The 19,545-nt window shown below is 43.7% G+C and overlaps 6 protein-coding genes across 6 annotated transcripts; 2 read left to right on the forward strand and 4 right to left on the reverse strand.

The window, feature by feature from the left end:
* Positions 1–4,805: 4,805 nt before the first annotated feature.
* On the forward strand, positions 4,806–5,115 carry O0I10_005144 (uncharacterized protein; the record flags this gene model as incomplete). The annotated part of the gene is made up of 2 exons (XM_058485191.1): positions 4,806–4,820; positions 4,867–5,115. 2 exons carry the CDS (start codon positions 4,806–4,808, stop codon positions 5,113–5,115), a joined length of 264 nt encoding a protein of 87 aa, XP_058344018.1.
* A 423-nt stretch (positions 5,116–5,538) lies between these two features.
* O0I10_005145 (uncharacterized protein) lies at positions 5,539–7,178 on the reverse strand (the record flags this gene model as incomplete). Its single annotated transcript, XM_058485192.1, has 5 exons — positions 5,539–6,111; positions 6,175–6,472; positions 6,527–6,849; positions 6,910–7,032; positions 7,086–7,178. The coding sequence occupies 5 exons, from the start codon at positions 7,176–7,178 to the stop codon at positions 5,539–5,541; spliced, it is 1,410 nt and encodes a 469-aa protein (XP_058344019.1).
* A 268-nt stretch (positions 7,179–7,446) lies between these two features.
* Positions 7,447–8,931, reverse strand: O0I10_005146 (uncharacterized protein; the record flags this gene model as incomplete). The annotated part of the gene is made up of 4 exons (XM_058485193.1): positions 7,447–7,823; positions 7,889–8,137; positions 8,248–8,539; positions 8,605–8,931. The coding sequence occupies 4 exons, from the start codon at positions 8,929–8,931 to the stop codon at positions 7,447–7,449; spliced, it is 1,245 nt and encodes a 414-aa protein (XP_058344020.1).
* Positions 8,932–9,969: 1,038 nt separating this feature from the next.
* Positions 9,970–10,421, reverse strand: O0I10_005147 (40S ribosomal protein S22-A; the record flags this gene model as incomplete). Its single annotated transcript, XM_058485194.1, has 2 exons — positions 9,970–10,229; positions 10,289–10,421. The coding sequence occupies 2 exons, from the start codon at positions 10,419–10,421 to the stop codon at positions 9,970–9,972; spliced, it is 393 nt and encodes a 130-aa protein (XP_058344021.1).
* Positions 10,422–11,197: 776 nt separating this feature from the next.
* On the forward strand, positions 11,198–15,431 carry O0I10_005148 (uncharacterized protein; the record flags this gene model as incomplete). The annotated part of the gene is made up of 6 exons (XM_058485195.1): positions 11,198–11,228; positions 11,293–11,506; positions 11,573–12,998; positions 13,065–13,972; positions 14,029–14,276; positions 14,335–15,431. 6 exons carry the CDS (start codon positions 11,198–11,200, stop codon positions 15,429–15,431), a joined length of 3,924 nt encoding a protein of 1,307 aa, XP_058344022.1.
* Positions 15,432–15,659: 228 nt separating this feature from the next.
* O0I10_005149 (uncharacterized protein) lies at positions 15,660–17,864 on the reverse strand (the record flags this gene model as incomplete). The annotated part of the gene is made up of 3 exons (XM_058485196.1): positions 15,660–15,720; positions 15,778–17,510; positions 17,619–17,864. The coding sequence occupies 3 exons, from the start codon at positions 17,862–17,864 to the stop codon at positions 15,660–15,662; spliced, it is 2,040 nt and encodes a 679-aa protein (XP_058344023.1).
* Between the last annotated feature and the right edge of the window lie 1,681 nt (positions 17,865–19,545).

A 19,545-nucleotide genomic window follows, 5' to 3' on the forward strand; every position in this document is an offset into this window, starting at 1 on the left:
CCATAAAGTAATTATACATTGACCCTTTCATTCATGCAAACGTAGCTGTGTTACACAACACGACCCTCTGCATCTTTTGCTCTGTCAGGGTCTAGCTACTTTACATTAAACAAAGACCACTCTTCATATAGCATCATGCTTACAAACATAAAGGTGCCTGTATCCCCAAACTTTACAATGAAACGTGTGGTTTTTATTAGAGCAATGGGCTCGGCTTGGCCAACAGCACCTTGTGTGAAAGTTTCACGTTCAATGTCGCAACTAGCCCAAAAAATATTTTTTTGGTCGTCGTCGAAAGAGGTTGAGCCCCGGATCCAGTTTGGCTGGTAGCGACATTGCGAAATCTGGGATTGCCCACGATGAACTTCATACTTTGACACAAGATTCCTTTGACCCCGACGAGCACGTTGATCTATTCAAGAGCCCACGTTTGATTGTAAAGTTTGGAGATACAGGCGTCTTTATGTTTGTAAGCGTGATGCTATATGAAGAGTGGTCTTTGTTTAATGTAAAGTATGACTATAATAGAGCAAACGATGCAGAGGGCGTGTTTGTGTAACTTGAGTCATTCAGCACAGGCGATGCATGATTCTTGTACACTATTTAGGAATCGTTCACAATGCCAGCTAATATCCTTAGTCCTCCCATTCTCCATTGTTGTCGAATCCAATGCATACGAACGATTGTCCTGCTCCAGCCTAGCATGCGCATCATTCAACTTTGTTGATCCGATGAGATTTGACCGAAAAACGCTCAAACACAGAAACATCATCCAATATCAGAAGAATCAAAGTGGTAAGTTATTTGTAAACCTGCCGGCTAATAGCCCATTCCTCCCATTCATCTTTGTTGCCCAAACCAATACATACGATCGATTGCCCTGCTTCAGCCCATCATCTCCATCATTAAACTTTCTTGATCCGAGAGGATTTGGTTGAGTTACGCTCAAACACAAAACGTCATCCAATTTCACAATAATCATTTGGCAAAGTTATTTGTAAACTGCCACTTGATAGCCCATTCCTCCCATTCTCCATTGTTTCCCAATCCAATGCACGTGAACGATTGTCCTGCTCCAGCCCATCATCTCCATCATTCAACTTTCTTGATCCAATAGGATTTGATTGAACAACGCTCAAACAAAGAGGTATCATTCAACATCAACTCAACCTTTTTTGATTTCCACTTCTTCCACTTCTTCCACTCCCCATTCTCAACTCTTGCCCCATTCAAGTATACAACTACCACCTACGAACTGCTTCACCCCATCATGTCGGTCCTACAACTCTCTTGATCCGATTGCCTTTGACTGAATGGCAAGTCCATGGCGTGCACACCCCACTACAACACCCGCGTTTCTTGACACTCACGTTCTCTTGTACAATCTTCGACCACAATCAAACGCAACAGCAATTCATTCCTACAGCTGCCATTAGCGAGATCTTCACTCCATTGTATCAAACAGCGTTCACAGCCTTATCACGCTACTACAACACACGTCCTTGCTCACTTCTCTGCCGCGATCAAACGTAGCAGCTGTTGCCATTAGCAAGGGCTTTACTCCAATGTCTCTAGCAGCGTTCTTTGCTTGCAGCATCCTGCCTTACAGCCTTTTTACGTGAACAGCAGATAATCGTCATATAGAAGCAGCTTTATCTACAGGTAGCAACTTGTTTTCAATACACGAATTCCTCTGGATATGAATATGGACATGGGCTTGGTATGTGGGATGGAAGGGATTGGATACATACAACGTGAGGAAAAAGATCCTTTGTTTATATGCATTCATTGTCAACTTGACCTTGATACTATCATCATGAACGATTGGAGCATCCGTCATCGTACTTTTCACCCTATTCCATGGAAATTATTATCATCATCCCCTGCGTAGCCCACCAACCATATACAACGATCATCATCCAACTACATATAGATCAGCCCATGCATCAAGTGCCATCTCACATCCACCCTCCTCACCATTCACGCATTTGTTGCTAGAAGATAGAGTTGAACAATAACTAGAGATATAAATCCACGCTTGCATAATCATGATCCTCATTCATCCATCATCTACGTGTGAAAAGGATTATTGACTACATACATACATACATACATACATACATCTACCGATACTACATAGTCGAGGGTTCTATACCTTACCACCAGCACAAATAGCTTCCTTGACTAGCATTCATGAAAGACGTTTTGTATCATCATCTCATCTTCGATCAATTAATAAAGCGGTAGCATTAGTAATTGGAAGAAATAGTGCTTCAAAACGTTTGCTCAACATCATATTTACTTTGAGTCTCCTAGCTCCAGGTACTGTACACATACGTAGAATACGTAGAGAAATGATGATCCCTGTAGCTGCACACGCCTGCCTCCTGATAATTCGGTAATTAGCAAAATAACAAACCGCGTGTATCTGTAAAAACTTGACTACAAAATGCAGGTCCCTGGCAAAGGGGTGTGCCCAAGAGAGAGGGAGAGAGTAAGAGAAGGGCATGCAAAAGGGCATGCATCAACTAAAACGACGACCACAACATGCAAAACTATATAAAGATGCTGAATTTCATAGCAACTGGAACATTATTCCGCTTTTATTTTATTGAAAAAGTACAAGCTAGTCAAGATGCGTTTCTTTATCCCTACTCTCGCTGCTGCAATTGCTGTTCTCTCTGTGGTGTCGGCTCGAGGTCATTCAAATACACATCATATAGGTGCAGGCGCTTCTGAGGCTGGTGGACTGAAGGCCATAAAGGACCCTGTGAAAGGAGCTGTATCAACAGTTGAGCAAGTTGCTAACTTGGGATAAGGACCAGAAGGTGAAGGAGCTACACAAGGTGGTGGCGCTAAAGCTGGTGGTGCCACTGCTGCCAAGGGCGGTTTCAGTACTGGTCCTTCAGGAAGTGGTAGCGATTATTCATAGCTAACTATCCCATCAAACCTTTTGATCAATCGTATTAAAGTCCTTAATTCTCACACACGCTGAGTACGTACATACATATGCCAAATATCCATCATAAGCCCAAATCGTTCGTGCCAATTCTTACCATCCAAGAAGGGCATTGCATTGTAAAATAAGTCTTCTTACCGGTGATTTCACTTGATCACATGATATATTTTATGATTGATAGCATATGATGGTTGTTTCATAGTGTGTCCAAAGTGAAGAGATTTCTGGAGATCAAACTTTTCCTTCAGGTTCTTTGTAGGGTTCAACAACAATTTTCTGGAGATAGGGTATGAAGATGTGTAAGAGAGTGATGTATAGCAGCTGCCAATGTTTTATTCGTATGAACGCTTGCTCCTAACTAAAGACAGGCTCTCACACGATACAATGGGGAAAAAAGTACGTTATTTTTGATACCACTCCAGAGGGTTAATAGCATCATCTAAATAAAAGTGGACCCAATTGCTCGCTTCGCTCGTTGATGATGAATGGCTTATCATCACACTTTTGGGATAATGTTGAGTGAGACCCACCTGGTGTAATAAACGCAATACGCAGTATCCGTCTTTACAATCTTTGGTATTCACGTTCATAATAAGAAACTAATGTTCATCCCGCACTACAACCTTTTTCTCTCCTACATTGCACCCACCCATTCTCAACTGTTGCCCCATCCAAACTACTTTATGTGAACGATTGTCCTGCTTCAACCCATCATGTCAATCCTACAGGTGTCTTGATCCGATTGTCTCTGACTGAATGGCAAGTCCATGGCGTGTGCATCCCACTACAACACACGAGTCTCTTGACACAACACACGCTCTTGCACACTCCTCTACCACGACCAAACGCAACAGCATTCATTTGCAGCAGCTACCATTAGCAAGGGGTTTACTGCATTGTCTCAAACAGCGTTCTCTACTTGCAGCAACTTGTATTACAGCCGTCGTTACGTGGACAGCAGACAGCAGATAGCCATTGTATAGAAGCAGCTTTATTTACGTGTAGCAACTTGCTTCAATACACATGACTTCTTATGGATATGGATATGGATATGGATATATACATCGCGTGGAAACAGGGCCTTTGTTCTTGTGTATTCATTGTCAACTTTAACCTTGATGCTATCATCTTGAGTGATTGTTACATCAAATTCTCTTGCTTTACACGCAGCTACAATCTTCATCCTTTGTGTGATCTGTCAACCATCATCATCCTACTGCACATTTTGACACCTCATAACTATGCATCAAATGCTATCTCACATCCATCCTCCTGCACCCATTCGCTTCTTTATTGATAGAGTTGAACAATAACCAGAGAAATAAATTCACGTTTGCATTATCATGGTCATCATTCATCCATCAGCTACGCGTGAAAAAGATTACTGACACTGCTACGTACATCCACCGATACCACATACAGTAGTCAAGGATTCAACACCTTACTTGAATCGATCACCACCAGCACAAATAGCTTCCTTGATTAGCATTCATGAAAGACTTTTTGTATCATTACCTCATCTACAATCAAGCAATAAAGCTGTAGCATTAGTGGGTGCTTGCTCATCATCATATTATTTGGTTTTCTCTTGAGTCTCCTTGCTCAATGTGCTATACACATACATAAAAAAGTAGACAAATGATGACCTTTGTAGCTGCATGCCCCTGCTTCCTGATCAAAACAGTGCATCTCTGAAAAAAGGGGTAGTAAATGCAGGTCCCTGGCAACGGGATACATCCTTATCTCAGAGAGAGAGAGAGAGAGAGAGAGAGGGAGTAAAAGAAGGACATGCAAAAGGCATGCTTTAACTAAAACGACGATCAAAACTTGCAAAAGCTATATAAAGATGCTGAATTTCACAGTAGAGGCAACATTATTCCACTTTTACCTAATTGAAAAAGTACAAGCTAGTCAAGATGCGCTTCTTTATCCCTACCCTCGCTGCTGCAATTGCTATTTTCTCTGTGGTGTCGGCTCAACCTGCTCCAGAAGGTGGCGCTGATGCTGAAGCCGTCGGTGCTAAGGGTGGTTCAGGACTAGGATCCAAAGCAGACACCGCTATTACCAGTACTGGTGAAGACTTGGTGGCGGGAGTTACCCCTGAAGAAATGGCACAAGTACGAGCGTTTCTGCGAGGTGATACTGTTGGTTCTTAAAGGAGTGGCAGCGACTCATAGAAGTAACCCACTCTATTCCTCCATCAAACTTTTGATTGATCGTATTAAAGCCTTTTAATTCTCACACCCACTGACTATGGGCATATAATATGTGCATGTCACATAAAGCCCAACTTGTTTGTATTAATCCTTACCATTCAAGAAGAGCATTGCACTGTAGTATAAGACTTCTAATCTTATGACATTGTACTTGGTCATATGATGGATTTAACGAGTGATAGCACACAACGGCTATTGCATAGGAAGAGAAAGGGGTTGGTTGATTCATTGTGTCTTGAACAAAGACTGCATTCGATAATACTATAGGTCACCACATCTTTTTTTTTTTGGGGGGATATCTTTTAAGATAGATATTTTATTATTATGAATACCCGGTGGGAGCGATAGACTATGTACAATGTATTAAGGCTGATAAATGAAACGCTTGTTTTCTACGTCTGTTTTATCTTCAATCACAACATCCTCTTTTGTTGTATCCTTGTCATCGTTTGCTGGTGATTCGTTAAAGTGTACATAGCGTCTCCTATTATCGCGATTGAGACTCCATCCATAATAAACAAAAAGTAAGGCTGATATTCCTGTGGCTGTGAGAAAGCCTGCCATTGCACGTGTATATCGAGGTGGATCTCTCATCATGATGGGTCCAAGATAATTTCCAACTGTGATGGCTGCCACATGCGTCATCATGTAAAAGTTCATTTTGGTGGTTCCTGACACGTTGGTGGAGATCAAGGTCTGCAAACCGGATAGTGCAAATATGGTTGGCGCAATGCATACACCAAAGAGGCGTGCAGCAGGTGGTATAGGTGGCACAACAAGGAGAAGCAAGCCGACAAAAGGGACCAGCATAAAGAATGCAATCGTGAAAGCCACCTGGTGTTTACATCGTGTGTGTCGAATGATGTAAGCCAAGCTGATGTAAGCGATCATTTCATAGACGCTGCGTGGTATGTTGAGTAGGACCGAATTTAAGCTCTATACATTGTGATGGCGTCATTAGTATGTTCCTGACTCGATCCATGCATATAACCAACGTACCGAAAATCCCATTTCATGAATAATTTGAGAGCTGAAGTTACCAATACTTCCATTGGGCATGCTGATGAGAATAGAAATAACCACTTGGCAATAGAATCTTGATTCACACAAGGATTCACGGATATGATGCCATTGGATCGGTTGTGTCGTAGGTCGTCGTGCATCTTCAAGCACTTGCTGGGCTCTTTCCTTCTCCACCTTACTCAATGACAAGTACCGGGAATCAAGCGTATCCGGGAGAACAAAGAAAACAATCACACCACCGATGACTGAAAGAAGACCCCAAATAATGAAGCACCTAAATAAAGTGATTAGAAAGCTATGTATCATATGGAGCAACAATAGCCTTTACCATTTCCAAGGACTGAGACCTCCACCAGTGATGTGAGCCATAGCATAAGTAAATAAACTTCCTATTCCAATAGCCAATGCAATGGATGCATAAAGTAGACCAATATAGAAGGCTTGATGTGACCGAGGAAGAAATCGTTTGATGATCATGACAGTGGCAGGGAGAATGCTTGCATCAAATACACCAAGTAGTATACGACATGCAGCCAGCCTAGGAAACGAATCGCCAAGTGCCATCAACGTTTGCGTGGCTCCCCAAAGAAAAGTCGTTATACCAAGGAACTTGGACATCGGCACTCGTTGCATGATATAAGCCGAGGGAAGCTGCATTGTATAACACATATTAGCTTTATGGATATTCTGCTTGGATATTGATTGACTTACTTGAGATACTATTTGACCAATGTATAGCATAGATCCAAGCAAGCCAAACTGATCATGGCTGATGCCTGTATCACGGTATATTCCAAGTACACCAGCATAGTTGAGAGTCATCTTGTCAATTTGCTAGTTTCCACATTAGGATCATAACCATATTATTGAGCCACATAACGACATACACTTAGACACGTAATGACGAGCACTAATGGCAAGATCTTGAAAGCAATTTTGCGAACGAGTTGTTGGTCGTGGCGATTGCCAATGTCGCTCATGGGGTTGGCGTGTTTGAAATCAGAGTCTGCCATGGCTGCATATGGGAACCACCTTTGGTGAAAGATGCGGCGATAACGGCAAGTGATGCTGCAGGGATGTACATGATGATGGTGAAGATGATGATGTTGATGAGGATGAAAGAAAAGTGATTGGGTATCCCACACGTCGTACCGACCATGCATGAAATTCCTCCTACTCCTTATCCCCTATCTCCGCTTGTACCCCCTCGCTTCGCTCATATCCCATCTATAGCACTCTGCATGATATTTATTGTTGATTGTCTAGTTCCTTGCATACTTGAAGACCAGCATCAGCCAAATGCTCAAAGTCAGCAAGTTCATTGTACACTTGCGCACTTAGACGCAGGTACCAGTGACCATTGTGCTTGAAAGGTTGTCCGGTAGTGTGATGATCAAAAATAAGCTTGTGAAAGAATGATCGAGTAATGATTGCATCCGATAATCCAGCCTTGTTTTCAAAGGGTAGCTGCACATTGGCCATCGCCACTGTAAGCGTTTCCTCCTCATTCTCAATCATGTGCGTGCCCCATTTCTTGGCTACAAGTTCTCCTCCTTGACGTGCCAATTTGTTGCAGTATGCATGAATCGCTTCTTCGCCACCCAAAGATTCACGAAAATCAAGGGCTATAGCATACATAGTTTAGTCACCGCTATTGTACGTATCTAGGATACCACTTCCTCATCCATACCTGCATTGACACAAACAAAGTTGGTGAAATCAATTGTACCTGGCCATGCAAACTCGTCGCAAAATGTGCTGGAGCTTTGATCCACAGAATGATCTTGATACGATACATTGATCACGCTAGGATGCACAAGAGCTTGGTTGCGTTTGGGTACATACAAAATGGCAGCACCACGGGGAGCAAAAAGCCATTTGTGGCAATTACCAATAAAGAAATCTGGATCCGCTTGATGAAGATCTAAGGGAATTTGACCTATAGCAAAGGAAAAAAAAAAGTAGGTGAGTATGATTGGATCAACCATCTTCACACAACAACACCCAGCACACAAGGTGTAATGGATGGTGAATGTGTGCGAGATATACCAAGGGCATGGGCACCATCCACCACCGACAAGATGTTGTGTTCTCGACATAGTTGGATGACACGCTCAAAAGGAAATCGCACTGCAGGGACGGAGCTGACAGCATCAAACATAGCCATACGAATAGGCACATCAGGATCCTTGGCATGTTCACGATCAATGGTGCTCTTGACCGTATCATAGACTTGCTGATCGGTCATTGGATAAGCCAACTCGATCATCACCAGCTGGACGTTGCGTGTGTCCTTCAAGTATGCCATGGTGCGATCCACTGCATTGTATAGCGTATTGAACTAGTAGGTGTCTCGTGTCATTCATTCATGCATTGCCCATTTCAGGTTTAATCACACTCACTTACCACAAGCACTTTTTCAGCTTGCTTCAGGCTCAAACTGCGTACGACTGAATTGATGCCAAAGGATGCGTTGACAACAAATACCAACTCATCACGATCACAGTGAACGAGACGACTCAGGCGTTCACGTATCTTATCAAGTTCGGGCCAAAGGGTGAATTTGAGGAACCGGTCGGGATTTTGTTCAGCTTTAAGTTGCCATTCATGGCGCACCGCTTGAACGCTCCTTGGGCAAACACCGTAGCTGCCGTGGTTCATGGGCACGTAGCCATCTTCAAGAAGGAATTCATGTCTCAAAGCATGTCCGAATTTACGCTTGGTCAATGTCATTTTGTTGTGATACTATAAAAGGGGGATAACGGAGATAGAGAGAAAGAAAGAGAGCAAGCAGAGAATAAATAGATAAGGTGCGCGTTTAATTACGTATGCGAGAGAGCATTACGTTTGTTGTCGTTGCACAATGTGTTTGTGTAACCACCCAACAGGCCATTTGCTTTGCCCCTCTCTTTATTATGCATCCCATGCATGAATCTTACAATGACGACGGGAATCGTTGATTCAACAACCAATTTAATAAGTATATTCTTTGACAATGTACACGCTTGCCAACCATGCACCCTTTATCACAAAAGGTCTGCTCATCCTGCTTTGATCACCCAAAATAGCTGCTGACGGAGTTCCCACGGCAATGACCCTGTCATGATGATGATGATGCGTGACAAGTGGTGCCGATCATGATATCCCCCGTGGTATGGCGTGGAGTCATACCTTTGATAATACGTCAATAGGCCAGGTCATTTAGCACTATAAAGGAAATAAAACCAGATTAATAGTAGATGCCAAGTGCCATTCTTACGTATGTTCCGACAAATCTATGTATGCTTGTTTGCTATTTCGCATAACCTTAAAACAAATCGATTGGATGTGTAATCATCAACCCGTGATAATGAAATCATGCCGTAACAGTGAAAAGCAGCAGGTGGTATCAAGGTGATTATCCTATGATGGCTTGCAATGCATGCGTCAAGTTCAGCTGTGATCATCATTCTAAGCCTTGGCAAGCTACATGTATCTCAATTTGGAACCATGTTTATTGGCGCGCATCAATGGTAGTCGTTTTATAGGGTGGGCATCATTGTTAATGAAAGTGCTTCATTGTCCTGATGTCGCTCAATAGCTCATACTTTAAAGTCACGTGGCGCGGCGTTGCTATACAATGAATCGTTGCTATAGCGCGTTTCCATGACAACCACCATCCCCAAACCATGACACTTTTTTTCCAATCCAACATCATCAGGATGACAACAAAGAATAATCAGGATGCTATATGTTCCGATTTATTGGAGGAACGCAAAAAGCAAGTGTTGCTTAGTAGAAGAAACCAAGGATCTTGCCACCAGCGTGCTTGCGACGAGCTTCCTCGTGATCCATGATACCGGCAGAGGTGGTCAAAACAAGGTAACCGAATTGACGGGAGGGAAGCAAGTTGGAGGTCCACTTCTCAAGATCCTGGAGCTTGATGTTGAAGCGGGGGGAGATGACACCGCACTTGTTCAAACGGCCGTTGAGTTGGATAACGATCTTGCCAGAACGGTGGTCGTCGATTTCCTCAAACTCACCAATGTAGCCTATATCGATATATCGTTAGTCGGTCTGCCATTATCCTCATTTACGAAATTGGACGTACCGTGCTTCTGCATGACCGAAAGGAACTTGACAATGACCTTGGAGGAAGGGCGGATCATGACCTGGCGCTTACCACGGCGCTCGGCGTTGTTGATGGCGTTCAAGCAGTCGTTCAAAACAGAGACACGGACCATGTTATATAAAAAACAAGCTGTAAAGACGACGTGTATTGTATTAATAAAAGGTTCAAGGAGAATGGCATCTTCATCCCATGATGATGCATCCAATCAATCTCGCTTCAATACGTAAAATGTCGATAATATCATGATGCAGTCGATGGATCGATGAATGGATAGACGGATGGATGCATCATGTAAAAGGATGGATGCATGGATGAATCATTGATACATTACCTGATGGGTCAGCACGAAGAGGAGGAATCAACGGCTTGCCAGTACCCCTTGGAGAGATCAAGCGCACGCATAAGCCACACTGGATGGCAAAACTGTTTCACCGACACCATCTTCATGTCGCACACACACATACTTGAAAGGAACATGCAGAATAGAGTTGCGATTCTTTTCTCTCTCTCTTTTTATTATCAGCATGGTGAATACAATCTATTTAAAATGGTGGGGAAGGGAGGTTGAGGGGGATGTGAGATGATCTTGATCCATAATGAGCATTTTACCTGGAAACGGTAAATGTCGGGATGATCAATTCATGCAGCAAGGATGTATTCCAATAATGAGATAAAAGAGATAAAGTATAAGGAAGAAAGCAGGATATAGAGTGATAAGCAGGAACCTGTCATTGCACATGATTTAACATGACAACAAGGCGTGTGAGCCTAAAAGTAGTATTCGGAGAAGAAAGATAGAATCAATCAATCTGTTTGACACCTCTTCCACACTCACACACTCTCACACACTCACACACTCACTCACGCAATCGACGACTCATCCAACGCATGCGTAACCAGCACCATAAGTGGGCATTGGGTAAGACCAACTACTCTGTGTTATACTATGCACAACATGACTGATGGCAACCGAGCTTGATTAGGGCGTGAGTTTGACGACAATGCTCCAATGGCCATGGGGCCCAACGAGGTACCCGCCGAATGCGACCCACGTTGTATCCTGGTTTCCAAGTTGCACCGACAGACCATTGCCCATACCCTTCACGATTACTTTACGAGATTCGGTCAAGTCGAGCGAGTGGAGATAGAGCTTGACGAGGATCGTCGTTCAAAAGGTCGTGCTATTGTTCTCTTCGAGTAAGTTGAAAGGGTATCCTATCATATAGCATCAAGTAAAGCTCACGTATCTATGTACTTGTTTAGTCAACCACCCTCTGATTGCAGCTTTGTATTTTCAAAAGCAAGGATTGATGGTGTACCTGTTGCTATGAAGTTTGCACCAAAGGGATTTTCGAATGCACATCCATGGCGAGAGGCACCCAAGGAGCCGAATACTGCACGAATACCCGCAAAGCAATTATCGATGGGAGTGATGGTGGCTACCAAGGCCTTTGCAGAGATGTGGTCAGCAGCAATGAATGTGGAATTGATCATTGATTACGACGTGCGTACTTGCATTATTCTCTTTTCATACTTGGGCGAACGATATCGAATGCGATTTGACTTTGGCGACATTGATGGAATGATGCGACTCGAACGTGATGGATCAGCTATTTATCTTACGATTTCATTACAATATCCTCCCCACGTCAAGAGACAAAAGATGATGAAGGTGCCTGGTACAAGCGATCATTTGCACACACAGCGCAATTCGACAGCGAGAGCATGGGAACGTGTTGTGGATATTCCAGTTGACATGAATGCAAAGAGACGCTTGGAAGCTGAAATTGCCAACAATACCAAAGCCAAACGTAGTCCAGTACCACCTATACCACCGGCTCATCGTATTGATTTGGGTGGATGGTTGACATTGCGTATCAAGCTTGATCCTCCTGAATACATGCAGCCTGCATTACAAGACATGTTAGCCCAGGGAGCTCTATTCAACCTTATACCACGCGATTATCAAAAGGAACGACGACTCTTTTTACGTGTTATTCCCGGCTCAACATTGAATATCAAGGATCACATCTATCGAGCCACCAAAATCAAGGATTTCGATGTATTATACGCTCTTGAATCAGCTGTATCACGGCATCAAGTCGAATCAGCAAACATGGATGACAACTTTTACGACATGATGAATCAGCTCGAACCATGGATCGCTGTTAGTCTATTGACGTTATTGATGGAGCATGGTGCATTGGTACGCAATCCAGCCGAGTTTTGTCACAACATTTACAAGCAAAAACGTGGCAAGATCAATCATCGGCAACATATTCCTCAGCATTGCATGGCGACTCGAAAGGTCTTTGTCACGCCAACGACCATGTACCTTCAACCACCCGTTGTTGAAGTCACCAATCGTGTTGTTCGTCACTTTGAGCAATACGCTGATCGCTTTCTTCGGGTACAATTTGTTGACGATGGAATGAGACGCATGCCAGCATCCTTTGGTATCGACCACAATGAAGCTTTATATGATCGAGTATACAAGGTCTTGCGAGATGGCATCCAAATTGGCACACGGCGCTATGAATTCCTGGCATTTTCAAGTTCACAGCTTCGAGGCCATGGTTGTTGGTTCTTCGCCCCCACGCATGAATTAACTCCAAAGATGATCCGTTCGTGGATGGGATCATTTGATCATGTAAAAATCATTGCCAAGAATGCCGTGAGAATGGGACAAGTAAGTAAGATAAACAAACAAGGTGATTATATATGATTTGACTGACAACATCCATCCGTATCCTAGTGCTTTTCATCGACTACCCCGACAAAGGATTTGGATATCAGTCAAGTGGAGATCATTGATGACATTGAAGCCAACGGCTATTGTTTCTCGGATGGCATTGGAAAGATATCACCTGCATTGGCTCGAGAAGTGGCAAGCTTACTAAAGCTGGATCATCCGCCAAGTTGTTTTCAATTTCGGTTGAGTGGTGCCAAAGGTGTGCTCGTCGTCTCCAATTATTTGAGTGGCAAGAGGCTTCAATTACGACCAAGCCAAATCAAGTTTGAAGCCAATTATACCATGTTTGAAGTGATCCGTGTATCGCGTTTCCTACCAGCATACCTCAATCGACAAGCTATCATTCTATTATCAGCATTGGGTGTCAAGGATAATGTGTTCATGACTATGACAAAGAACGCAATGGATGCAATGGATCTCATGCTCAAGAACCCGTCCACGTCTACACGCCTCTTGACTCAGAATTTGGATGAATTTGGTACAGCACGTGCAATGATGGCCATCATCAACTCTGGTTTTCTCGAACGCCAGGATCCCTATATCACCAACCTGCTCAAACTCTTTCGTGCATCACGAATGAAGGATCTAAAGGAGAAGGCAAAGATTCAAGTGCCAAAGGGTGCATTTCTCCTTGGTGTCCTTGATGAGACCGATTCATTGGAGCCAAACGAGGTGTTTTGTCAAATCTCAGAGAGTACCCTTGGATCAAGTCAGCCCATACGACGTGTCATTGCGGGTGATTGTATTATTTTCCGCAACCCATGTTTCCATCCTGGCGATATTCGTGTGGTTACAGCTGTCGATTGTCCAAAGTTACGCCATTTATGTGATGTGATTGTATTCCCTGCAAAAGGTTATCGAGACCTTCCTAGTATGCTTTCGGGAGGCGATTTGGATGGTGATGATTATACGTAAGTGATATGGATCATCTCAATTTGACATGATCTAATTCGTTTGTTCTATATAGGCTTATTTGGGATCCATCGTTAATTCCACCCAACCGGAACTTTGAACCACTTGATTATACACCAGAGGAGCCCATGGAGGTGGATCGCGTCAAGATTTCACATATCCAAAAGTTCTTTGTCAATTACATGAACAATGATAGCCTGGGTCAGATCGCACATGCACACTTGGCAACAGCCGATATGTCACCCATGGGTGCTCAGGATGGCCGATGTATTCGTTTGGCACAGCTACATTCACGTGCAGTTGGTAAGTTTATTGAGATGGCAAGAAAGGAAAAGGAGACTAACATCTATCTATCTATTAGATTTCCCAAAGACAGGCAAACCTGCCATTCTTGAAGAAGATCTACGTGTGCGCGTATTCCCTGATTTCATGCAAAAGAAGGACAAGGAAAGCTACAAGTCCGAAAAGGTGTTGGGACGTATTTACCGATCAATCAATCAAGAGGATTATGAGCATTATCGTGAAAAGCTTGTACACTTGGAGGGAACGACATACGATGTACGATTGTGGACAGACAATATGGAGCCATACATTCTTCAAGCACGTGAAATCAAAGCCGAGTATGACCGAGACATTCAATCACTCATGAATCAATATGGCGTGTATACCGAAAGCGAGTTGATTTCAGGATTTGTAATGGAATGGGGCCAAATACCAGATACAAGGAGCAACACATTTGAGCTATGCAAGCGGATGATGCGAGCGGTGACATCGTTGCGTGAAAAGTACCGCCGAGAGCACTTCATCAAGGATCTCATTGGCGACCGACCTCTATACCAAGCCAGTGATGAAGATCGTATGCATTTGGAGACGAAGGCTGCCGCTTGGTACTATGTCACTTACCATCCTGAAGAGCGACGACGTGCACACTCTGGAAGTGATTTTATCAGCTTCCCATGGATACACTTTGACTTGCTTTGTGAAATGGCACGTCGCAATACCCATCGTGAGGTTCTTCCTCGCATGTACCAAGCGCTTGATGAAAAGACCATTCAGAGCTATCGACAAGGCGATTTGCAATGGGTTGAGGATATTCAAATTAAAGAAGAGGACGAAGAAGATGAGCAAGAAGAGGATGAGAGTGACGAAGAGGACGAAGAAGAGGATGAGAGTGATGATGATAGCAACCATCAAGGCAACGATTCTGGTACCGAGGAAGCGGAGCATCCAGTGTTCGAGATCAAGATTGCAGATTTGAAAAAGTTTATTTCACAAAGAACAAGCAGCAACGTAGCAAAGTCAATATCCTCATCCAACATTTTACCGTCACCAAGCAGCTCAAAGTCTCATACCATTGAACGAAAGGCTGACAGCATTCAGCAACCACACAAACCCGATTATGTACATCTGAAAAGCGACCACACCGATGAAGAGATGGCCAAAGTTCTCTTTAGTTAATTCACACATCCGCCACCATTTACATCCAATACAACATTGTATCATTGAATTTGCATCTTTATTCCAAATGGGTGCTTTTTGCGTCAAAACCACATCCCCACAACTTTATCTAGTATCACAACAATCTCATATCATGCATTAAAAACTTTTATAACGTTTCCACCTCTCTCTCAATTTTAGTAAATGATAAATAGTTGCACAATGGAAAGCAATTACATTAGCGTATTACTATGTATCTTCTAAGCCATACACTCCAAAATCCAGCACTTCAAACGACGTGACATCATCCCTAAAGCGATATCTATCAGTCTCAGAAACACTTTAGAAACAAAAGAGCAATGTTTACCTATGAACGGTGGCGACGCAACGTCGTTGATCAAAAGCGACACGCCAAACACCCGATACGTTTGTAATAAGATCACAGACATGTTTGCCGGTATTGATATCCCACATTTTGAGACCGCCTTCGGATCCTGAGATGACCATTTCGTCATTGTGTTGGAAGCAAGTGATGGCGCTGATATGACCTGTGAGGACGTGTTGACATACACCTGTTTCTGGAGACCATACACGAAGCGATGCGTCTGCTGCAGCTGATACCAAGTACTTTGATGTTAAACCCAACAAGCCAACGAGGATGGCATGACCATCGAGCACCTTGAGACAATGACCATTTTCCATATCCCAAATGCGTACTGTGCTGTCCATGCTTCCACTCATGCAATGTTGACGTTCTGCATCGATGACGACTGAATACACTTTTTGCACATGGCCTTCCATACGATGCAGCATTCGACCTTCTTCCACATTCCACACGCATACTGTGCAATCGTAACTTCCACTCACTAAACGATTACCATGGGCTGCGAGCGCACGCACCGAATGTTCATGGCCTGTAAGTGAATGCATGAACCAACGAGGACCCCCTTCACCATGATAGGTCTCATTGTTGTTCATTTGTTCATCATCCAAATCGGGTAATCGCCAAACACGCAGCGTTGCATCACGCGAACCAGTGACAATGAGAGGCACACTAGGCTCAAGACGTCCATTGACCATGGTAGGTTGCACGATTTGAAGACAGCGTACGGTGGATGTGTGACCAATAAAGACATGTGTGCAAAGACCTTTGGCGATATCCCAAACACGTACTGTACGATCGGTGGATCCACTGACGAGGGTGTTTCCAACATATTGTAATGCCCACACACCACCTTCATGTCCTGTTAATGCATGTCGTAGCTGGCCCGTGCGAGTGTCGTACACATGAATATGGTGGTCGTCGGCACCAGAAATGATCTTGTCATCATCAAATTGTAAGCACGTGACTACCGTTCTCGGTGGATGGCCTTGGAAACGAATACGGCGTGCTCGTCCTCGTCGCCAATTTTGTCGTAATGTGTATTGTCGACGATAGATTTCCTTGTATCGATTGATGCCACCACCACCACCACTACCATCATCCACGTCCATGGGATCTTCATTGCCATCATCATTGTTATCCATCATATGAGAAGGCAAAAGTCGATCACGCTGCAAGAGCCGTTTCCATGTGGCTGGATGTGAATCCACTACCGAACGCCATTTGCGACTGACACAGGCTGCTCGACAAAGCGTAAGGGCATCAAGATAGCTAATGACATTCAATGCTAATTCCAGGGGTAACGAGGCAAGAAAATCCCTTTTGAGAACAGGGGTCACCATGGCATTGACAAATTGCAACGTATCGGTAGGGGAGCGTTTCAACAATTGGAATAGAATGTAACTCTGCAAACTAGGTGCAAGGGAATCATAAGCATGGACCATATCTGGAAGCTGTCGTAAGGCATCACTAGTGACCATGGGTAGTAATCCATCTTCTTCATCATCCAAGTAAGGGGATGGCATGTTGTTGGCGGTGGTGGTTGTTGTTGTAATGGTTGTTGTTGTTGTTTCCAATTTCACTCGTTTCTTGCTATTGCTTTGATGGTGGTGGTGGTAGTATCCATTGCCATTGGTGGTAGTGGCATCATCATCTTCATCTTCCATGGGTGTGGTTACAAATGTTGACATGGAACCACGGCGTTTGCTTGTATGATCCTGTATACGGCGGCGGCGGCCAGCAGCAGCAGCAGCAGCAGCAGCAGAAATTTGATCAACATCCATTGACATAGTACTCCTTATCCAGTCTAATCTCTGATGTCTTACCTTGTATCCTTCATGAGATGGCTGTTGATAGATGCTCATCGATCTAAAAGACAAAAGACTCGGAGGGGTGGTTGCTCGGGCCAAAGGGTATCGCATGGTGGGATAAAAAGAAGACGAGGACGAGGACGGCGACTCGGTCTGTGAGATGTTGGAATGAGCTGGAGTCGATGGCAAAATAGCAGTTGCTGGTGGTGGTGGTGGTAATGACGGTGGTTGAAGGGTTGTGCTTGAGGATGTGGTATGCATGGTAGATGGATGAGATGTGGGGGTATTTGAATGTGTCATGCGTGGAGTAGGTGGAAGCATTTACGGGGGACAATGTCAAATGGGGGGAATTATATACAAGTGAGAGAGAGAGAGAGAGAGAGAGAGAATAAGTGCTGCTCTGCAAGAAAACAAAGAGAACTTGGCAAGATAGATTGATAGTGTTATGAGGAGGACTGATGAATCAGACTAAAGCATCCAATCCGTTGAGTGAGTAAAAAAGAGAGAGAAAGAGAGAGAGAGAGAGAACAAAAAAAGGTGAGAGGGGATGGTATTATAAAAAGAAAGAAAAGGAAATACAGGAGAAGTGTGCTGTGTGGGTGTGTAAAGCGGGATAACCAAGTTGTGTGTGTGTGTGTGTGTGTGTGTGTTTTTGATGGAGGAAAAAGAATGCACAACCCTCTTTTGTTGCTGACTCGCCCGACAACGGATGATGATAATGACCCCCTTTCTCCCACACCACAAGTCATCAGTATAGCTATCCCTTGTCTGCAAAGAATGATATGCGCCTGTTGCGAGGGAAATCCAAATAGGTAATAGATGATCCTTTTTTCCACTTTCCCTCTCTCTCTCACTCTCTTTCTCAACAACAACAACAACGTGCCACTCACATTATGCATATGCATCCATCCCACACATTTCTCTTTCTCCCTTTTCTCATCCGACTCCCATAATTCTTCAATTGTATCTCGATTTCCATCTCCCTTTTGATAATTAAAAGCAGCGCTGTATGTGAATTGCAGATGGAGACGGAGCCTGTATCCTTGCATTGGTTACCCATCGCACGAATTTATTGGCCCTGGTGATTTACCAGAGAGCACCACACACCCATCACACCACTTTTCCAAGGGCGTGCGTGTTTATGTATAAACCAAGACACCCTTTTTACCCATTCACATCAAAACGTATAGAACTATGCAGAAGCATTTCATCTATTACTTTCAAAGCGCGACCCATACTTGCGAATGACCGACGTCAACATGTAACAATAATGCGTGTGTATTACATCAAAGTGCATTGGTGTATTCGCAATGGGTGCTGTTAGGTGGATAATCGAATGCCACCCTTCATCCGGTTTGTCATACAAAAGAAGCGTCCCCTTGTTTTACCGGCATTTGATGTATGATGGCTGCAACAACAATCGACCACTCACAGCTGAGTCGGTTCCTTTTTTGCGCTTTGCAACAAGCACATCCATTGGTCTGGTGCTGACAAAGGAAGCAGCTATTGAGAGTTGTGGCTGAACCCAATATGTGTTGCATTGAATTACAGAGAAAAGGGTGACACATGCTCTATTGTTTTCGGTATCCTTCTCGTTGGCCAAGTGACACCTTTTTTGGATGTTGGGTGTCGGCTTTAGGTGGCGATCAGCCAATCTATCCTTGTGCGGGGAATTGGCATCAGTAAGCAAGTGTAGCACAGGTTCATCATCATCATCATCAAACCTAAGCACAACATCATTGGAATGCATTATCAAGAGACAAGGCAAGGAGTCATAGCAGTAGTAAAAAGAACGATGCATGAATAAAGTTAATTTTAAATCCATAGTGCTTTCACACACCCACATCCACCATCTGCACATGAGACATAAAAGCACCATAAGCAGCATTGGTGTATCACTCAAGTGGTTGAGTTGCTTTGTCATCCAGCCAAGGGACATTTG

The sequence above is a fragment of the Lichtheimia ornata genome (assembly GCF_029851405.1).
Source record: "Lichtheimia ornata isolate CBS 291.66 chromosome Unknown scaffold00020, whole genome shotgun sequence".
In the NCBI taxonomy this organism is placed as follows: Eukaryota; Fungi; Mucoromycota; class Mucoromycetes; order Mucorales; family Lichtheimiaceae; genus Lichtheimia; species Lichtheimia ornata.